Source organism: Lycorma delicatula, chromosome 8 (assembly GCF_047948215.1).
Source record: "Lycorma delicatula isolate Av1 chromosome 8, ASM4794821v1, whole genome shotgun sequence".
NCBI lineage: Eukaryota > Metazoa > Arthropoda > Insecta > Hemiptera > Fulgoridae > Lycorma > Lycorma delicatula.
In genome coordinates this window covers 100,797,267-100,817,318 of record NC_134462.1, presented here as the reverse complement: position 1 = coordinate 100,817,318, position 20,052 = coordinate 100,797,267, and the positions used below count along the sequence as shown (strand labels likewise).

The 20,052-nt window shown below is 32.9% G+C and overlaps 2 protein-coding genes across 17 annotated transcripts in view; one reads left to right on the top strand and one right to left on the bottom strand.

The window, feature by feature from the left end:
- The window catches only part of LOC142329167 (uncharacterized), a 503,112-nt gene that overhangs the window by 171,567 nt on the left and 311,493 nt on the right, over positions 1–20,052 (top strand). The gene's annotated exons all lie outside the window — the stretch shown is intronic.
- The window catches only part of LOC142329169 (uncharacterized), a 236,808-nt gene that overhangs the window by 131,495 nt on the left and 85,261 nt on the right, over positions 1–20,052 (bottom strand). Inside the window, exons 1-2 of one of the 14 annotated variants that reach the window (XM_075373555.1) lie at positions 14,791–15,098; positions 10,253–10,418 (exon numbers count right to left, since the gene is read on the bottom strand). The exons of 10 other annotated variants lie outside the window; for them this stretch is intronic. In XM_075373555.1, the coding sequence (XP_075229670.1) occupies positions 10,253–10,418; positions 14,791–14,926 (302 nt within the window). In that variant the 5' untranslated portion in view covers positions 14,927–15,098. Of the gene's footprint in view, positions 1–1,921; positions 2,278–4,604; positions 5,155–10,252; positions 10,419–14,790; positions 15,099–20,052 lie in introns of those variants that run through there. 3 more of the 14 variants (XM_075373549.1, XM_075373533.1, XM_075373546.1) reach the window with 3 other exon arrangements.

The following is a 20,052-nucleotide window of genomic DNA, read 5'->3' as shown; positions in this document are numbered from 1 at the left end:
GGGGTCTGCGAAATGTGAAACGCGAAGATATGTCGAAATTTTCGGGAAGTCGAATCATATTACCCATACAGTAGGTAGCTTTCTTATCAAATTTACCTAAAACTAGCGGAAGGATAACAGAAGGCAACTCTTGAGCAAAAGTGAATCAATAATAATTTCCGAATTTAATAATTACACAAAAATAATTTTGTGTAATTTTAAAAAGTTACTTAATGGAATTAATTGATTTCATAAAAAAAGTTCTTTTTTTCTCTTTTTATTTAAGGTTGGATAATATTAGAAAAATAAATTAGCTTTTCTGCCACAATATAGTTTATTTAGTATGATACGAAGTGAAGCATGAAGTGAGGCACGTACCGAAATTACATGTAAACTATTTTAACTCCCTTTACCGGGCCGCGAGAAGAGAATACTATCGTTTTTGTTTATTTTGAGGAGAAATGTCGTTTCATGGCCGTTGAAGAGTAAACGTGTTGAATCGACAACCTTACTCCGGCGCGTAATATGAGATTCGTTAATTTTTAATTTCTTACATACGTTTGTTTTGAAATCCGCGGGTATCCCCTTCGGTTAGATATAGCCGTTCAGCACTAGCAGGGAAGTAGTTATAATTTCTAAAAGTTCGAAACTATTCAGAAGAAAAATTTTATCCCTGCATACAAACTACAGTCGACACTTCCCGTGACCTCACGCTCAGATTTTAAATATTTGGTCAGTGCCTTTTTTTTGTGTTAGTCTCGAGAAAATTAGTTCGTTTAATATAACCGTGAACTCTAATACATACTTTAAAACTCTTTTATGTCGAATCTCTTAGTTGCGGAAGGAATGAATTGTCTGAAAGTTTTGCCGCCTTTGAAAATACGTATTACTTCATCGATGACTTACTGAACTTTTGGTTCGACGTGATCAAAAATTCCCTCTATTTTAGACAGTCTCTTGTTACGTCATTTTTGTCCGATGCCATTTTGCCAGTAAAAGTGTAGAGTCCTTTGTATATCTCGTAATTTATTTCGTAGATCAGTCTGTCCGAATCAATCCGTATTGTTATACATTGGCAGAGTCTATGACTACAGGTCTACCGTGTAACATTGTTTGATACTGTACAGTTGACCGGTAATCATCGAGTCTGTTTTGAACGTCATGGTCCTTATATATGATAACGGTAATAAATTAAACGTCTACTCTCGTCTAGCGTTAATCCAGAATCGATCTATCCCTCACATTATTGTTATTTTTACCACAGCACTGTTTATAATATCAACTTTTCTGACAACATTAAAACCATCAGAAAATATAGCGATAAAACAGCTAGGCAAACCTAGGCTTTCCTGGTTCTTCTTCAACTCGAGCCGAGCTCCTCTGTAAGACTGATAAAATTAAACGCATACTGCGCAGGATAGTCGTGCGCGCTTAACAATTTATTAATCGTCCTATCAGAATTCTGTAAGTATGTTTTAAGTTATTAAGGTTCATGACGTAAAATATAATAATTTTTAGTATAAGTCTCCGCCCAAGAGAGTTTCCATTCATAGGAGAGGAAATAATGAATATAATTCCTTGGTCCCATAAAGACTTCATTTAGTGTGGTCGTCCAAAGGAGAGATTTTACTGTATATGTAAACAATAAAATTTCCTATTACAGCGTTCCCGGATAAAAGATTGGTTAATTTCATTTCCAGAATATTTTGAAAACCGTAATCGATTTAGTTATTCTATGGAAATAAAGTATACATTTTTTTAAAAATATTTATAAATGAATTTTGGAAATTCGGAATGCGTATAAAAAAATATCATTTTATATAGTTTTTAAAAATATAATATTTTGAAAGATGTAGTATGAATTATTAAAGTATCACTCCACTCTATTCTCTTAAAAATTTTTTTCATTTCATCTGTACATTTATAGCTGAATATCGCTTACCTGTAATTCCTTGTTTTATTAAGCAGCCTCGGAATAACGTTGAAAATTAGATTTTCATCTTCATCATCGGCCAAGTCTACCACTCTAGTGATACGTTGCACAGTTCTTTCGGATACGCCACAAGCGACCGCGGATAACTTTTGTATTTGGCTAAAATTTACATTTTTCCTAGTACTTTCATCGTAAGCGAGACATCTAAAAAATTTATGTACGTTCGCTATTATTTCTTTACTCCGTTCTTGAATATTTTTCCTACCCGCCCTTACTCCTTTAATTCGTTTGGTCGGTTGCGCGTTATTTTCACTTTTATTTTTAAGTAACGCTTCTAATTGTGATTCCATGTCGTTTTATTACTATAATTATTTATAAAAAATATTTGCTACGGAAAAGCATTCAGGTTAAATTTGAACGATTCGCAAAAGAAATGATCCAATTCGAAGTACTTATAAAGGTTATCTAATCCCGACTGAATCTGTGTGAAACAAAAATCATTCGACATTCGAACGAGTTAAACGTTACGGAGAACCGACGCGGTAGCTAGAATTAACGCGCTCGGAATATGCAATCGATGGCACTCGGCACTGTTGCCAGTCCGACCGGGAGGGGATTCAGTAAAAGCACGAATAGTCCGATGAAGGACGACCTGACTACTTATTCCATCAATTTTTTTTTTTACATAATCAACAAGTGTGTCAAGAAAAATAATCGTAATATTTTTTACTCCGTATCTCTTAATTAAAAGATTAAATTTTATATTCATTACGTTTGTAAATATAAATTTACCGGTACGAAATTAATACAAGTTATTAAATAAATTACCTATTTTTCTCAAAAGATAAAACCGACTCGTGACGTCTTTAAAAAATATCTTGAAAATTATTATTTAAGGTTTTGTTCAAAATTCTACGTTGAAACTAAGTACATTCACCTAACATAAATAAACATTTTATTTATATCTACTTACATAATAAATTGACTTAACATATGAAGTTAATAATGATACTTTTCACTCATCACTCTCTCTCACAATACTCGCTTCGGTTATCTTCTCTCCTGGTTTTTTGTACACCGAATTCGGGCAAAACAAGTAAAATACGAAGGTACTCGCATTAAAAGTTTGCCGATGATTCTGAAAAGTAATTATTTGCATCGAAATGAGGGCAAAATATCCAGGCTAACTCTTCCCCAATCTTTTTTCTTTTTATCTCGTTTTATTACATCACCGTAATTCATATTATCGAAACTAATCTTTCTACTGTAAAAAAAAATTAAGAACTCTAATCTAATTTAGATTTTACGTCCTTATAAAAATCTGTAAAATAAAATACACTGTACAAAATATACAAGTTTTTTTAATCTTCCCTAACTTTGTTTCGGAGGTGGGCATTCAGACAACAAACAGCATTTGAGTTACCGGTAATTTTTTAAGTTATGGTTGATGGTTTTATTCACAATATAAAATTACTCCGTTCGTTTTGATATGCTAAATTACAAAATTTTATATACGTAATTTTTTATTCCACTATAGCAGCTACGTACAAAAAAAAACAAAAAGAACGCTGGAAACAACGTTATTAAATAATAACACAGCGTATTAAATTTCACATCGCAGACAAAGATGCTGTATCATTAAAAAATTGCCTGTAAGAAAAGAAAGGAAAACTTGTTTTAACGATTTTTTGTTTGTTTTTCATAATTTTTCTAGGTAGATATGAACAATTAAGTAGTCAGATTTATTTTAATTTTTCAATAATTATTTTATTTACCGTTTTTTTATTATTTGTATATTTTCCAGTCAACGGGGGAAAAAAGGTCGATTTTTGAAGAAAATCGGTAGTGTTTAAGGAACTACATGGGGTTGTAGATTTGGGTAAACATAATTTGTTTATATGCGACTGGACAAAATGGCGGCCGTTCAAAATTCGCGCAGGTAGAGCGATTTTTTCGCCCTCCGCTGATCTGAAGTTACGAATTCGGCTTTACTCGCGCTCAACTGCCGTGAGTACTGCCGGGCCGGGGTATTGAAAAGATGAATTTTTATGACGGCATAAAGATGCTCTTTTTTTGATTATCAAAGCACGGTACGAAACGAGTATGCTCCAAAAGGACATACTTTCAATAAAGAGTGCTACATAGCTGTTGTTTGTCGGCTTCATCATCGCGCTTGCAGTATCACCAACCACAACGCCCCAGTCAAGAATAATAAAAAGTATTAAAAAAAAATTATATAACAGATTCTATTGTTTTCAAAAATGGTAGTACATTTTACCTCAACCTTCCCCCCACAAAATATATATATATATATATATATACATAGAACTGGAATATTGGCTCGCCGTTTTCAGGAAAAAATAATACTTTGGAACGGTATTAAAACAAAACTTTCAAAAGTTAGAACTTTTTACAAGAAAATCAATATTTAAGGTTGGAAGTTCCTTTTATGAAAAAAAAAGACAATTTGAGGTTCAGCCGGGCTGAGTTTTTCTGGTCTAGTAAAGCAGAAATCGCCATGATCCTCCAGCAGTTTCTACAAAATAATTGTTACCGTATCGACTTACTGGCAACGGCCGTCCTGGGGACCGTTTTCAAGGAGGTAATACCTTCAGAGGGACAATATTAAAAAAAACTATCGTATTGTATTAATTACTGTCAACATTTATTTTAAATAAGTAAACGAACTCACCGATTTTTTTGCACTTCCTCGAAGCTATCGCCGGTCGATTTTTTCCCTTCATGAGTGCGAAAATTATTAATAAACTTTTCATCTTTTTTCCGGCAACTGGATTGTTTTTTCCACTTCGGTCTTTGTTTTTCACGATTTTCGTTTCTGTCGATTACATTGATTTTTAATGTAGGAACCGCATCCGGTTTTAAATCTCTAAATCCTTTCGGCCTATAATTTAAAAAAACATGTTTCATGGGTTTCGTAAAAGAATCCGGTTCAAAATGTTCAGAACAAATACAGGCGTTTAATAAATTTATTAATTGTCTATTTTTACAAACCGTTAACCATTTGTCTTGCATTTCTTTATCTTTAGGAAACGTATAATATCTAATATTAGTTCCTTTTGTTTTCCTGTTGTAATTATTACAACCCTTTACGGCACAATTCGGCATTTTTATTTGTTTATAACTCTCAAACGAGCACAACTTTTTGTAGTATATAAATATTTAATTTATTCAAATGCACATTAATGTTATTTTCCTTCGTTACTAAACATCTGAAAGCGATAGTAAAATATTCAAATATCGGTCGGGTAAAATTAAAAGTTTTTCCTAGAATTCATCGTTAACGACAAAACTAAAAAGGAAAAAACTGTTGGTCCCAAACCGTAATTCTTAGTAAAAATTTCGCAAAAAACTAGTTAGGTTTAATTTTAAGGGTAGGTGGTAAGAATCGCCGAAAAATTTCGATAAAATATGTAGCTAATTTTTTCCAAGATACTTAAAAATCAGTTAGGCTCTATAACGACAGCATTAAGAAACATAATACGAGATGAACAGCAGATATTTTTCCATTAAAAAATGAAAAATTATCGTGAAGTAATCCAAGTGACGATTTCTAAAAAAAATTTAAAATAATTCTTGTAGTATCTCTAAACAAATTTAGTTTTATGTTGTTTTTGTTTTGGTGATTTTTTATATTACGTAATTCTGGTATATTTTAACTAAAAAAAAGTTCCTTTAACTCCGGATGGATACGGTATGCCGTATAAAATAAAAAGTAATTAGGAATATATACAGAGAATATAGTATTTAATTGAAAAACGTAGCAGTAATAATCAAAAAGAATTTGGACTCGATTATTCCGGTTATAGGATAAGAATGGATTAAAATTAAAAATTTTTATGCTTGTATACACATTCGACATCGAACTCTGAACTGCAGATAAGATTTCATTCTTCTAATTATAAACATCCGGTTTTTACAACTATAAATATCACATAAAAATATTTGTTTAGATTTAAAAGATTACATTTAACTTGTAACTATTGTAAATTTTAAGAGATTGTTGAGGCCTACGCTTACTAACTGGGCTTGGTTTCACTTATTTTGTTTATGTAAATAAAATAATCGATGACAATAATAAAATTAAGTTTGATTCCTAAATATCAAGAGTTTCCATTAATAGACATATGTAAGTTATACGTAATATATATTACATATTGTGACATAATATCCTGTTGTTAATTGGATGTAACAGAAAGCGATTTTTAAAATTATAAATAAAAAAAACTATCGTGCATGAGGTAATGCTTAACTTTTTATGCAGTTTAATACATACATGTATTTTTTACGAATTTATTTATATGTATATATTATCCATCAAATATATTAAATTTGATTTTGTATTTTATACATATATGTACTGTTTGCGTAGAAATAAAACTACGTTTAATATAACTAGAGCAGAAAATAATTGAAAAGTAAGTGTAAATCCAGACAACTACGATGAAAAAGGGTAGGGTAATTTTAAATTACAAATCTAAAAATTGTTGATATTACTACTGAAAATTTACTCTTATACTGTTTGGAAATTACTGGAATAGATAAAAATAAATGTATAATTCATTATATTACAAGCATGTATTTTGTTTATCTGGTTTTATTTATGTCGGTAGTAATCTATTTATAACGTTCACAATTTAGATAAGCGTATTTAATCGGCAAATACTTCACACAAATATTTGTGTTACTTTCAAATATTTTACATAAATCATAAAAATACCGATTAACCGTTACACTTAAATCAGGTTTATAATAAAACCATTTTTTACAACGCGAACGAATATTTAGAATGCTTTCAGATCTGATATTTTTACAATTACCAAAAAAAAAGAAGTATTAAATCATGTAAGAACGATAAAATCCGGTAAATAGATAAATGCTTTATAAATATTAGGCTAGGCGTTAGTAAACTACAATAATCGTTATGGAATGTAGGGACTATCGAAACAGCACTGCAACTACAAGAAGGAATACGTAACGCACGGAACACTCGACAAGAGAAACGTACAACACGCGCGCGCGCGAGAAACTGATGGTTCGTTTTCATCTCGACCGTGACGTCATTTGTGAAGTAAGTAGCGGGGAGAGGCTGCGCAATATTGAGCGAGCTGTTTTTATAATATTCTGTGACGTGTTGGCGAACCGATACTGTCTGTATCTGTTAAATAAACATTTTATTTTATCGTATACTGTATACCGGTATTTATTTACTTTAATTTTATAAAGCTAATTAAATAGTTTTTCTGTATACTTTTTTAAAAGTAAAGTATTTTAAATATATATATTAAATTTTGCGTAAAAGTTGCACATTACCTCATATACGACAGTTTTTTTGTTTTGTATGTTTTACTTGAAGTAGAAAAACTAGTAAACAAACCAAATATTTTTTTTCAATTTCTTTGTAACTTTAACAAATTTCCCTTCTTAACTGTGTTTTTAACGGTTTGATTTTATTTTTTAATCGCAATACCGTGTTAGTAATTACAAATTACTTTTTTCCAGAATTTTATTTACACGTTTTTTTTCCGATTTATAATTTAAAAACTTTTCTATTGCATCCATTTAACAATACGACAATGAATATCACGATAATTCTGTTATTTTTCCGTCCGCATCGTCTTTGTATTTATTAGATAAATTAAAAATATAATAGAATTGTAATATAACGGGCCGAGAGATATCTTTCATTTACGTCTGGTCGCTGACAGACTATACGGTTACGAATTGTTAACTCAGAACTGTGCAAACATACCCACCGGTTTGGTCTAGTGGTTAACGCGTCTTCCCAAATCAGTTGATTTGGAAGGCGAGAGTTACAGCGTTAAAGTCCTAGTAAAGCCAGTTATTTTTACACGGATTTGAATACTAGATCGTGGATACCGGTGTTCTTTGGTGGTTGGGTTTCAATTAACCACACATCTCAGGAATGGTCGATCTGAGAATGTACAAGACTACACTTCATTCGCACTCATACATATCATCCTCATTTATCCTCTGAAGAATTATCTAAACGGTACTTACCGGAGGCTAAAAAGAAAAAAAAAGAAAGAAAAAGTTGTGTAAACAAATGAAAGTATCAACCACACCATCATTTGCTGTTCGGTATATTTGTTGATATTGCATTTGAATTTACCATTATTAAATAAAAGTAATTTTACAGTTTTAAATTTTATCGATTATTTTTGTTGATGGTTCCAATATTGATTTTATTTACAGTTTATTTCTAAAAAAACAAGGCGAATCCAAATTTAGTAAATTTAAATATTTTTCATATTTTCGTGATTATTGACAATCGTTTTACAAGTTTATGAAACTTTTTGCCCGTTCGTAAAACGTGGATCAGAACGTCAACTATCGTCATTAACAAACCGACTCTGCACGTATAGTTAGTTTCCTTTTCTATAGGCCTAAATCCACAGGTCTATTTCACTACGTATTCGGACGCGTTCATTAATTTTCAAAACAAATAAAAATCTAAAATTAATTTTTATTTTTATTTTAATCATTTATTTAATAATAAAATATTAGTTTTCAGTAAAAAAATAAGGTAAACGCTCACCGGTTAAATCAGAATGCAACTTAAGGGTTAACGGTGGGAATATATTTAAACTTCTTGAGGGTTTAAAAAATTTTCGGTTAAATGAAATAATCTACAAAATAATAATAAAATTCCGATTCATAAATTATCCCCTTCGTTCTTCACTCGACTACATTTATCTTTATCGTTCTCCGAATTATTCATAATTTTAACAACTTCGTCGTAATTCATAATAGAACGAATAAAATCGATGGATATTTTTTTAATGACGCACAAAAATATTTGAAACATCATGAAAATTTATTTCCAGAGGAAAATCCTGCCGAAATGTTTAACTCTTTATAGTCGAATATTTTCACAGTCTGTTCAATTTATGAGACTAGTGAAACTAATCCTACCAAAAGATCCGGCCTGTCATCATAGGGTGGTCTTTTAATTTCGAAAAAGAAAAGTAATTCTTGTACATGCATATATTTAAACCGATCGACGAATGTAGACAGCATTTACCGTTCCATTCTCAAATTCCTCGAAAATATAATATTCTATTGTCCGGAGAAGAGGGAAATTTTAGCTACACTCTCATTGAAGTTATTTTTTTTTAAGCTACTTTCTTGGTGGCCTTCTATTGTTCTTTTTCACCATTTACATCCTAATCCACATCCTTGATTATTTGTTTGATATTTTAGATTTTGTAGTTTAAAAAATGATAAAAACTACATACTCCGGTAGACCCACAGTAAGAACGTCCAGATCTGTAAAAACAGTGTCTTCTGTTTTAAGGTTATATCGTCTGGGATAGAATTCAGAAACTCGTTTTTCCTGTTGGACGGGATTAAATATGAAAATTAGATAATAGAAAATATTAGATATGTCTCTCTGATCCCTTTTCTCCAACCCCCTCCCCCCAAAAAAACACAAAATTTGTCTTACAATTCTGTTTTTAAAATAAGAGAACGGCTCTAACCGTGATTGCATTTAACGTTTTATCTTTTACCTCTTAAATAAAAAGAAACCAGGAAAAAAATTAAAATCGTTTCAACCAACCAAGTTTTGCTATTTTTTTTTCGGTGGGTAGAGCAAAACACGATGTTTATTGTTAAGACGGTTGAAGTACGGATTACACTCTCGTACAAAATGACTTCAAAATAAAAATATTTAATACTCCTACAACAAACAAGTTGAACGTGCGGTGTAAAAAAAATAAACTAGCTGAATTTTCTACTTTACGATACTACACCTATTAAGTAAGTCATAACCGATTACTTTTTTAAACGACGCTAACGAACGAGTTTAATCTCACCCTAATATCGGAATTATAAATAACTATTTTCCATTCAATTTACCGATAAATTAGTTCCGACTGATATTTTCTTACGTAATAACATATTTTAATTCAAACATTTACCGGAAAGCTGACTTTAATTTGATTTACTCGTGTGGGTATTTGACGCCATCAAAAGGATCATATTCCATTTAGAAATCGCTCGCCTGAAAGTCCTCATTTTGATTTATCGATCGCTTAACTATCTTAAATACGTTATATAAAACTATAAATCTTTTAACTTCCCGCAATATATTCCTCCTCTATTTAACATATATAACCTTTATTTATAAATACTTAATTTAAAAAAAAAGAAGAATTACGTTGCTTTTATTTATTATAAAAAAATGTTATCTTTCACAAAGTACAAATTAAATTAAAGAAACCAGTATTTTACCTATTTCAGTGAAGGCTAGACCGTTCAACTTGCGGAAGTAGTGCGATTCCTCGAAATTTGGCTTACCTTTTATCTAATTGCGGTACAGAATAGTTATCCGGAAACGTAACATGTAATGTAGGTACGGCGTCTTTACGTAATTTTCTCACGTTTGGCGGTGAATACTGCAGAAGTTTTTCAATTAACCGTTTCTCATACGACGACTCGTCGAAGTGAACAGAACATACTCTGGCTAAAATAGAAAATTAAAAATAAAATTATATACTACACGAATTATATCTTAAATATAATAAAATATTACTGTTTTTTCTTTTTTTTTTCCATAAGCTCAGTTCTTATCAGATAATGTCTATACTTTTGTTATAAAAATATAAAGTGATATTAAAATTACCCACTATTCCTTCGTTATATTAATACTTTATTTTACTTGGAGCGTGACATTGGTCTTTCAGATCTTAGCGGATTAAGCTCCAGGGTACAAGTCAACACGAACAGCGCACTGTACGCGAAATTAGGGATATTTTCTAAGGACGGGCCTCGCTCCGTTTACTTGATTTTAATAAATAAATACTAATGTAGGTAATATTGTAATATGAAAATACTAATGAAAAAATAAACTCAAATCTGTTTAATACAAAATTACAAGAATACAAACGACACAATTTTACTTCGAATTTAATTAATGTCTTTAAAATTTATAGTTTATTAAAATACACCAAACATTTCACGCACTAAAATCTGCCCGTTTCCATTATTTTTACTTTGTTTTTTTTTTTTAGCCATTTCGACGACTGGTATTAGGACCTTTAATCCTAACAGGATGGTCTACACTTTTGAATGAAACTATTCCCATCAGTCGGTTGTTCTTTCTAAACTACTGTAGCTGTGAAATTGGCACGTGTAGACCGTGGAAACGCTGCTTTTTTCGATAAGTATGTATCGATCAAATAATATTGATTATTGTTTCTTATTGATCTTTCATCTTGTGGTTGTTCAGTTACTAAACTGAAAATAAAACGATTAGTTTCTTCAGAAGGTTCCAAAAACGATAAACCGAATACCCAATTCGATCATTTCCCCGCTTCACTTTCAGCAGTTTTGATCTCTGTTACTAAACTGAGCTTTTAAATTCTTCATTCTTCATCGGATAAAAGAAAACGACAGCCGAGTAATTGCAACTTTATGAGTTGTGAATACTCTTTTCGAGATTAACTACTTCGCATTTAGGATTTAACTAAAAATTTAAACATTTGTTTTTTAATAAATGAAATACGTTTAGGTTGGTTTTTTGAAATTTTTCTGGTAAGATGCTTATAACTAAGGGTACGTAATACCCGTTTACTATTATATGAAAAATAAAAAAATAAAATTCCTACAGAGTAAAACTGTAGTCAAAAATAATATCGAAATAAATTGTGTTATCCGATTTACATAAAACTCGCAGATTACTTTCCCAAGAAAATACAGCTATATTCTTATCGGGGCTACCACAGGAACAAATTTTTCACCCGTAACAGTTTTAAATTGTGAATTTATCAAAATACCTATTGTTCCTTGGGTACTTTTTGACAAAGGCGGCTGATTTTTCCTTCTTTCGTGGTATATGTTGTTACGTATGCGATTAACGTCCCTCGTGGTTAATGTGTCCACAGTCGCGACGGTTTCTTTTAAAACTGCCTGGATAATTTTTAACGGCTTCTCTGTTAAATTTTCAGTCGCTTTCCTCTTCGCAATACTGCTTACTGGAAAAGAAAAAGAATCACAAAAAATCAATAACAAACAGTAATAATTAACAGAAATTATGCTTTTCTCGTAAAAATAATAGATATTTTAAACATTATTTCAGCTGTTAATAAGCAGTTATTATATAGCAAGAGAACAAATACGGTTTTAAGAAAACAGTTATTTTTATTGTCAGTGACGTTTCGAATGTTCATATTCGAATAAATATATGATATTTGTATTAAAAAAAAATAAATAAATAAGGAAAACGGAGAAAAATAATTTTTTTAAGGAACGGACATTAGTAATTTATCGGAATATAAAGATGCGTATAATGCGATATAAAAGGACGCACATAAGGACTAAGGATGAAAAAAGGAAATTTAAAGGTTTTGGGAATCGTCATACTCTCGATGCATTATCGAGAAGTCGGCGACCAAAATCATTATTCGTTTCAGAACCGGGTTTATATTGACCGGTGGAAATTAAGAAAAGAAAAAGGACGTACAAAATGAATTTATTCTTAAGTTGTTACCTCTTTACGGCACGAAAAAGCCTAGGTAATACCTACCTTACCCGACGACCAAATACAAGATTTATCTAATGCTCTTTTAAAAATAAATCGAACGTAAAACCAGAACCGGATGGTCTCGTTAATATAAAGCGTTGAGTTACAATCGATAAACGTTGTACGTAGCTTTTGCAAAAGGGTAATCGAAATGGAAAGTCAAATACCCACGATGACCGACGCATCGGTAACGACGATAGCAATTTCTAGGCGCCGTGGTGTCAAAAAAATAAATATGAAAAAGGATTTGAAAATTATCGACTCGGACTGACAAGAATCGGTACCGTACAGAGGGAACGTTCTAAATGCGATGAACATCCTACCGAACTTCAAAAAATAACTGAAAAACATAAAATAAACGTCTTTGGGCGATAACAAAATAAAAACTAAACCGTTAAATTAGGCCGATGCGTTTTCGAGCCGGGCCGGTAGCGGAACGGTAATCGCAATGCATCCTATCTAAATTTCGAACAGCTGCCTATCTTCCGCCTGCGGAAGAGGCTTCAGAACCTCGGGATAGAAGCACGGCAGCAGGAATAGAACACCACGACTAAGAGACGATCCTTGTATAAATTTATACAGGATCTGGGAAGTCTCAAGTTCATTTTTAAGCCCCCAGGTGCTCACCGACTATGTTAATTTGAGACAATATCTGTTCAGGTTCTGCCTGGCAACAGATGAACTAACTGGGCGTCTGCGGGGAAGTCCAGTCGAATGAATAAATGATGTTCGACTGCCCGCTCTTGAGAGTGTGGGGGCAGAAATCGAGCCACCCTGGAAGGTCAACGAGAAAATTGGTCACCACAAACGGCAAGTCTATGTGGCGTGAACCGCAATGTCGGACCGTGTGGGAGTTCCTTGATGCGGTTGCATCAACCGGCATCAGTAGCTTATTAAGGGAAAAAACTCCTACCGAGCTGCTATAGGAGGCTACCTTCGAGGAATGGTCGGCTATCGGCCAACAGCTTCAAGCGCTATAAATGGTGGACAGGTACTTGCTGGCATTCAGCGTCCTAGGCGTGGCAAATTGCTGTCTTTAGATTTATGGAGACAAAATAAATTTTATATTTACGATAGTCATATATTTAGTATAGACGGGGTACGCCTCTACCCAATTTAGTTTAATATATAAGTAAACGGCTGGACACAAAAGCTAGTGGTGTATTTGCCAAGCCTGTTTGAGGCACACTAGTCCTTCGAGGCAGGACTTTCGGTCTTATGCTTTAAGGCGGCCGAACGGTGTGTTAGCGGGGGAAATGCCAGCAAACCAATGAGATGTAACAAAAAAAACATAAATTTCGAAAAGATTATAGAAAAATGCTGGACGGCGAACATATATTTTCCAAAACAGTTGTTTCTATATCTAAGGCTAAGAGCAGTAACGATCCGAAACACATGCATTAAATAAGTTGAATAATTTAAAAATTTACACTTACCTATTTGTCTGTTTAATAATTTGGAGTTTTTTATGTGACTGTGTTGTAATTCACTTCTTGATACGATCTCGTCCGGTCCCGCTGTCCACACTTTAGCTTTGCAGGTTTTAATCGGGCACCTCCAGAACGATTCGTTATTTTTCAACACTTTCCTGAAAGTAAATTTCCCACCGTCCAAAATCAGTAGTCGGTTGCCTCGTTCGCTTTTTTCAAAAACCGGCTCCATCACACTAAATCAGTCGCACACAACACGTTGGGGTTCAACAAACTGACGAAAAATATTATTGAAATTATAAATACTGACGGACGAGGAAAGAGTGAGATTTCCGATCACAGGGATTACGGTTATAAAAATATTATTATTCGTATAAATGTTTTTAAGATAATAACGGGTTAATGACCAGCAGTAGGTTAGGTAGGGAACAACACGCTATTCGTGTTGTTCTCTACAAGTGCACCTAGCAGGAGGTAGAAAGGGATTAAGCGAGTGCGCAGTTCGTGAACGCCCAGTCCCAGTTATCAACCGTTTAAATAAAAACAATTCACATATAACTAAGGTGTAAGTGTGCGTGCGTTTGTGTCTATCAGATTTTTTATTCATTTACCTTTTACAAAGATATTCTGTATTAAAGTATTATTTAAAAAATGGAACTTATAATTAGTTAAAATAATTAATAAAGAAAAAACAGGAGTACACAAAAAATGTAGTTAAAAGCATCTCGTTTATAAAATAGATGAAATTTTATATTAAAAATTAATTTGTACGACTACTAAGACGTACGCAATTAATGGATGTATAATGTTTTTTTAATTCTACGATTATGATTATTACTATTATTGAATTAAACTAAATTTTTACATAAACTGTTATTACGTACCCGTTTTAAAATTCCTGGATTTCTTGCAGTAGATTGCCCATTTCTTTGTCATTTCTTCATCCAAAGGAAAACGAAAATATTTCAGATTTTTCTGGTTTCTCTTATTGTTACTACATCCGTTGATAGCGCACGACATTTTCAGTAAAATAATACAAATAAAAATAAAGGAATAAAAGGAAAATAAACGACCGGGGGTTCGTCTGATGAGTTCGGGTCGCGCACTGATCGAGGAAACCGGATAGTGAGCAAGTATTACACTAAGTGAGCCGAAGGTTTGCCCCGACTTTGTCAACCGAACTGTCGGCTGGCTTAGGCGGGACTGGAGAGCGGGGTTTGTTGTACTATCTAACCAGATGACATCACCTGATTACTAATAACGTGCCACATTTGCGTATAAATTGCAAGCGCAACAGTCCTGTTATTTATAATTGTAATCTAACCAGATGACATCATCCGATTAGTATTAACATTTATTATCAAATGCAATCTCGTTACAGTTTAATTGTGAAGCGGTTGGTACTGCGTACAGTTTTATTTTTACTCGTCTGTAGTTTGGTTTTTCTTATTTTGAGTGCATTATCCTGCGTATATTTTTGTAGTTGTATTTTAATATTAGTGAATATTTATTATCTTGCATAATTTTAGCGTTCTAAGAACAATTATGGATGGGTTTACGTCGAAACTTAAGAGAAGGAAACTCTCCATAGTCAAGCTCGAGAATTGATGTGGAAGATTAATCAGTTTACGGAAAGAGAGGCCAACAGTTTCGAGAACAGGCGGTTCCAAGCGTACCATTTATTCCTGTGAAAAAGTGTACTGCTGCTCCATGTGGAGTTTCGGCCAGGATTGTTAAAACTATGAGAAAAGAATGAGATTTCGGAGAGTGAATGCTAGTTTCGAACCCAAACGGAAAACAGAACTACTAATTTAGACGGTTTCGATGAACGTTTAGTTAGGCGAATTGTTTACGATTTCTAGTCGCAAGAAAAAGAGTTTCATACAGCAAAACGTACCGATAATAATTTGAAGGAGGCTATTAGTTTTCAGGGTAGTGTATGGAGCATCAGGAAACTTTTTAAATTCTTAGAATTTCTATAGGGAAAAACAAAAAAAAAATAAGTAGAAATATTCTCATGGAAAATAATGAAACACGAGAACAAAGAATATGTTACATATTAAACGTTACAGAGAAAAAAAGGTCCCGTTGTTTATGCAGATGAAACGTACTTTTATCTTATCATATCTGAAACAAAACGTGGACAAAAAATTTTGATCAAGGCATGCATCGTCCTATATTTAAAAAAGACCGAGCGAGATCGTGCACGCTGGCGACGAGATGGGGTTCATAAACAACGCTCTGCTGATACGGAAAAGTAGCAAACCAAATGAGGATTATCACAACATAAACTCCGAAAATTTCACGAAACGGGTGGAAAAAGACTCGGTACAAATTTCCCCCGCAATCGGTTATAATGCTGGATAATAATGCGTACTATAATAATCAATACGATGTGGCGCTTACCACAAAAAATCTAAGAAATCGGAAACTATCTTAGTTACATAAGAAGCAAATACCGTTTCATCCTAAAACGCTTACACCGGAACTTTACAAACTACTTAAGCTGCGCAAACAAAGGTATAAGACATATATTTTGGACCGCCTTCTGGAAGTTGATGGTCACAGCTAATTGCCTGCCACCCTAACACCCGGATCTAAACCCTATCGAAGAAATGATGGGCAAACGTAAAGATGATATGTGGCACAAAGAAATATCACGTTCAAGTTAAATGCCGCGATTACGCTGTGCGACAAAATAATTTTTTAATATAACATAGAAAGACTGGTGTTACCGATATGTGAGAATATGAAAAAATATGAATATTTGGAGAAAGAATCTGTTATCAGTTTACGAGAAAGTAGTGATGAAGACGATGATTATTTATCTACAATCGAAATGATTTCGGCGAAGAAGATTTAGTAATACCTTTACCGTATCGGTTTCTTCATTACGGTTACTTACTCAAAATAAATATTTTTTTATTATTAGCATTTATTTTATTTGTAGTAGAATTTGTATTTATTTGTGTTGTATTTAAAGTAGAATGTGAATTAAAAACAAAGACAAAAATAAGTTAAAATATAAATAATATTACGGTGGTCCCCGGTTTTAACGCGGGTATAGGGAACCATTCACTGACCGGCGTTATATCACCTACCGCGGTGTAAACGAAGGTACGAATTTTCGTACGTACTGTACTACAAAACGTACTTTGCGCCTATACATAACGTATTACAGCGTACAGCACAGAATACCATCATATTACGGTTACAAACCCCTTAAAACATCGCATACAACTTAAAAACTCGGTGAATTTATGTGCAATACTGTCTTAAACCGGCTAAAGAAAAACTTACCTACTCGTTGTAATCTCCACGATCCCATGTCTTTTTTGCCAGCGCCACAACCAACCGTCCGAAGCTTGAAACTCACCCTCAAGTTTTAAGTCCACAAAAAACTTAGCCGCCTGAATTTTCAGAATCGGACCGGAAACCAGACCTCCTTCACTCCTTTTCTGGACAAACCATTTGTAAAGACGATCATCAAAAACATCGGTTTTTGAAAGTCTGGTTTTTTTTCTTTCAAGACCGGCTGTTTCTTCGACTTTGTCCAGAAAGGAAAGTAATTTAGTTTCTTCCGTCATCCAGCCCCGTATCGTACCTTCTGGAATAGCGAGTTCTCTTTTTAACTGCGCTTTCGAAACCCCGCGTTTTACTTTATCGATTACTTCTAATTTCTCCCTTACGGAATACGACTTACGTTTAGCGGTTGCCATTCTCACAAAAAAGTTTCCTTTCACACAAAACACAACGATAAACTGGCACTTAAACCAAACCGATCTAATATTCACTGTACGTAGTAAAGTAACACACATAAACAGTAATGAACAATTATAGTACAGTACAGCCCCGCTATAACGCGGCTCGATATAACGCGGATTTAACCTGTCCCCCAAAAATATTTGAATATCTGAAAAAATAGAATATGATGAAGAAACGCTTGTCACCGCACCGTACTGTATTCGATATCGGTGTAAAATCCGTCAAAAATTCTTTGAAATTGTCAGCAGTACGTTTTTAATATAACATCTGTCATTTAGTCACGACCGATTTTAAAGCCTTGGAATTCCCAAAAACACGATTCAATAAAACTGAACTACGATTTTAATACAGTAATAAGAAATTCGAATGATATACTGCACATGACTCATTTCCTGTAACAGCGATAAGGCCATCAATGTGTTGCCTGTTCAAGGCACAATATACGGTATCTGTATTAAGTATTGTGATTTATTCTGAGCTGCTTTTACTGTGTTTATCATTATCGTTAAGTTTTATTACGTCGGTTAATTTATTAGATTTTGTAGCGTTTCTTTTCGTTTGTATTTATCTAACATGTCGTTTAAACGAAAAATGATTTTTTGAACTCTTTTAATACCATAAATATATACAAACTTGTTTTTTTCAACTCCTTAAGTGCAGTATTTAGTTATAAATTGTACAGAATAATCACATTAATACATTTAGGTCCGTCAAACTACAGTATATGAATTGAAGCATAATATAATGATATCAAAAATTTACGTCGCTTAACTTCCCCTTTTTTTTTATCTGTATTTCCTTTTTAAATTACGTTAACATTAACGTTAAGCATTATAGATATTATTATAAATTATAACAGTCACTAGATTATAAATACAACACTGTACAATTCAGCATTTAAATCGATTTTATTTTATTAAAAGTTTTTGACGAATGACTCGTAACCGGTAAAAGTAATGCGTCCACTTAATTGCAGTAGCAACCGTTACATATTCAACAGTCGTAGTTGAAATACTCGTACCGTACGTACGGTCCCGCAAACAATTGCGATTGGTTTTAATCTGGCACTAATCTCTTTTCGTTGTCTGTAAAGTTTTTTTACATTTATTTTAATAAGCAGTGTAAGTGACAGTGCCGTTTACCAACGTTTGGTTTGCATTTTGATTGTTTTATTGACGATTTAAATTTTCCGTTTTTATGTAGTATCTTACATTTTAATTCTAAAATTTCTTCTAAACGAAAAACTTACACCGTCAAAGACAAACTTTATATCGAAAAGGTTAAAAGTTCGTCACGAGAATTCAGTGTTCTAGAAGGAATTATTCGTGGCCGGATGAATGGAAAAGGTAAAATCCGTTCTTTTATCGATGCTGTCGATGAAAGCGTAGGACTTGATAGGAAAAAAGTTCGTCTTTGTAAAATTAACGCAGTCGATACCTCTGTTTTTTACAGAAGCGTGGAAAGACGGGCCTTTTCGGGTCCAGTTATATAAGCTCAAGCCCTAAAATTTCATTCAGAAATCAACAGCAGCGATGACTTTAATGCATCTTGTGAATGCTTATCGCGATTGAAAATCCGTTACGTCGTAGAACTACTAGTGCAAGATTTTTTGAAAACCTTACATTAAAAAATGTTATGTAGAGTGCTGGAATCATGTGGAATAATGTAAACGGTGTGACAAAAAGCAAATTGCTGTTAAAATGTATGAATAACCACAGAATTGAGGATATTCATATTTTCACCAACAGTGATGCTGAAGCATACTCTGCACGTACTGGCCTAAAATCATCAGTTACTGATCTACAAGAATGGGTTCAAGAAGGCAACGATACTCGTACAGTCTGTTACTGCACCGGGGAATGATTTGTCGGACGAAGAAAGTGAATGCGTATCAGAGAGTAGTTGCAATTAATGCACCCAAAATAAGTGAAGTTCTCAACGACGTAAATCACGTAATGACCCGGATGAAACAGAGCGATTGTAATCCTCTTCATTTGTCACACTTGTAAAGTATAAAATCCTATATAAATAAGAAAAAGACCATGAACTCCAAGCAAACAAATATAAGCTGCCTCTTTTTTATAATAACTATTGTAAACTCGGATTTTTTAATTTTTATATTTATTTATGTACATTCAATCTGTGTCGTTTAAATGTGTTGTAGGATAGCATTAAAGTAAAGCATAGTGTTATATTAAATGAGTTTTAGTTAAGTACCTGTGTATAAAAAGTATGAAGAAAGCAATATGAAAATGAAATTTAGCCGCAAATATAGTAAGTACAGTTGATTCAGTACTCGGTAATTTGTTGTATTATTCTACCTTTTTTGTATCTGTATCTTTCAGTAATAATATTTTAGTTATTATAATACAATGTTAACC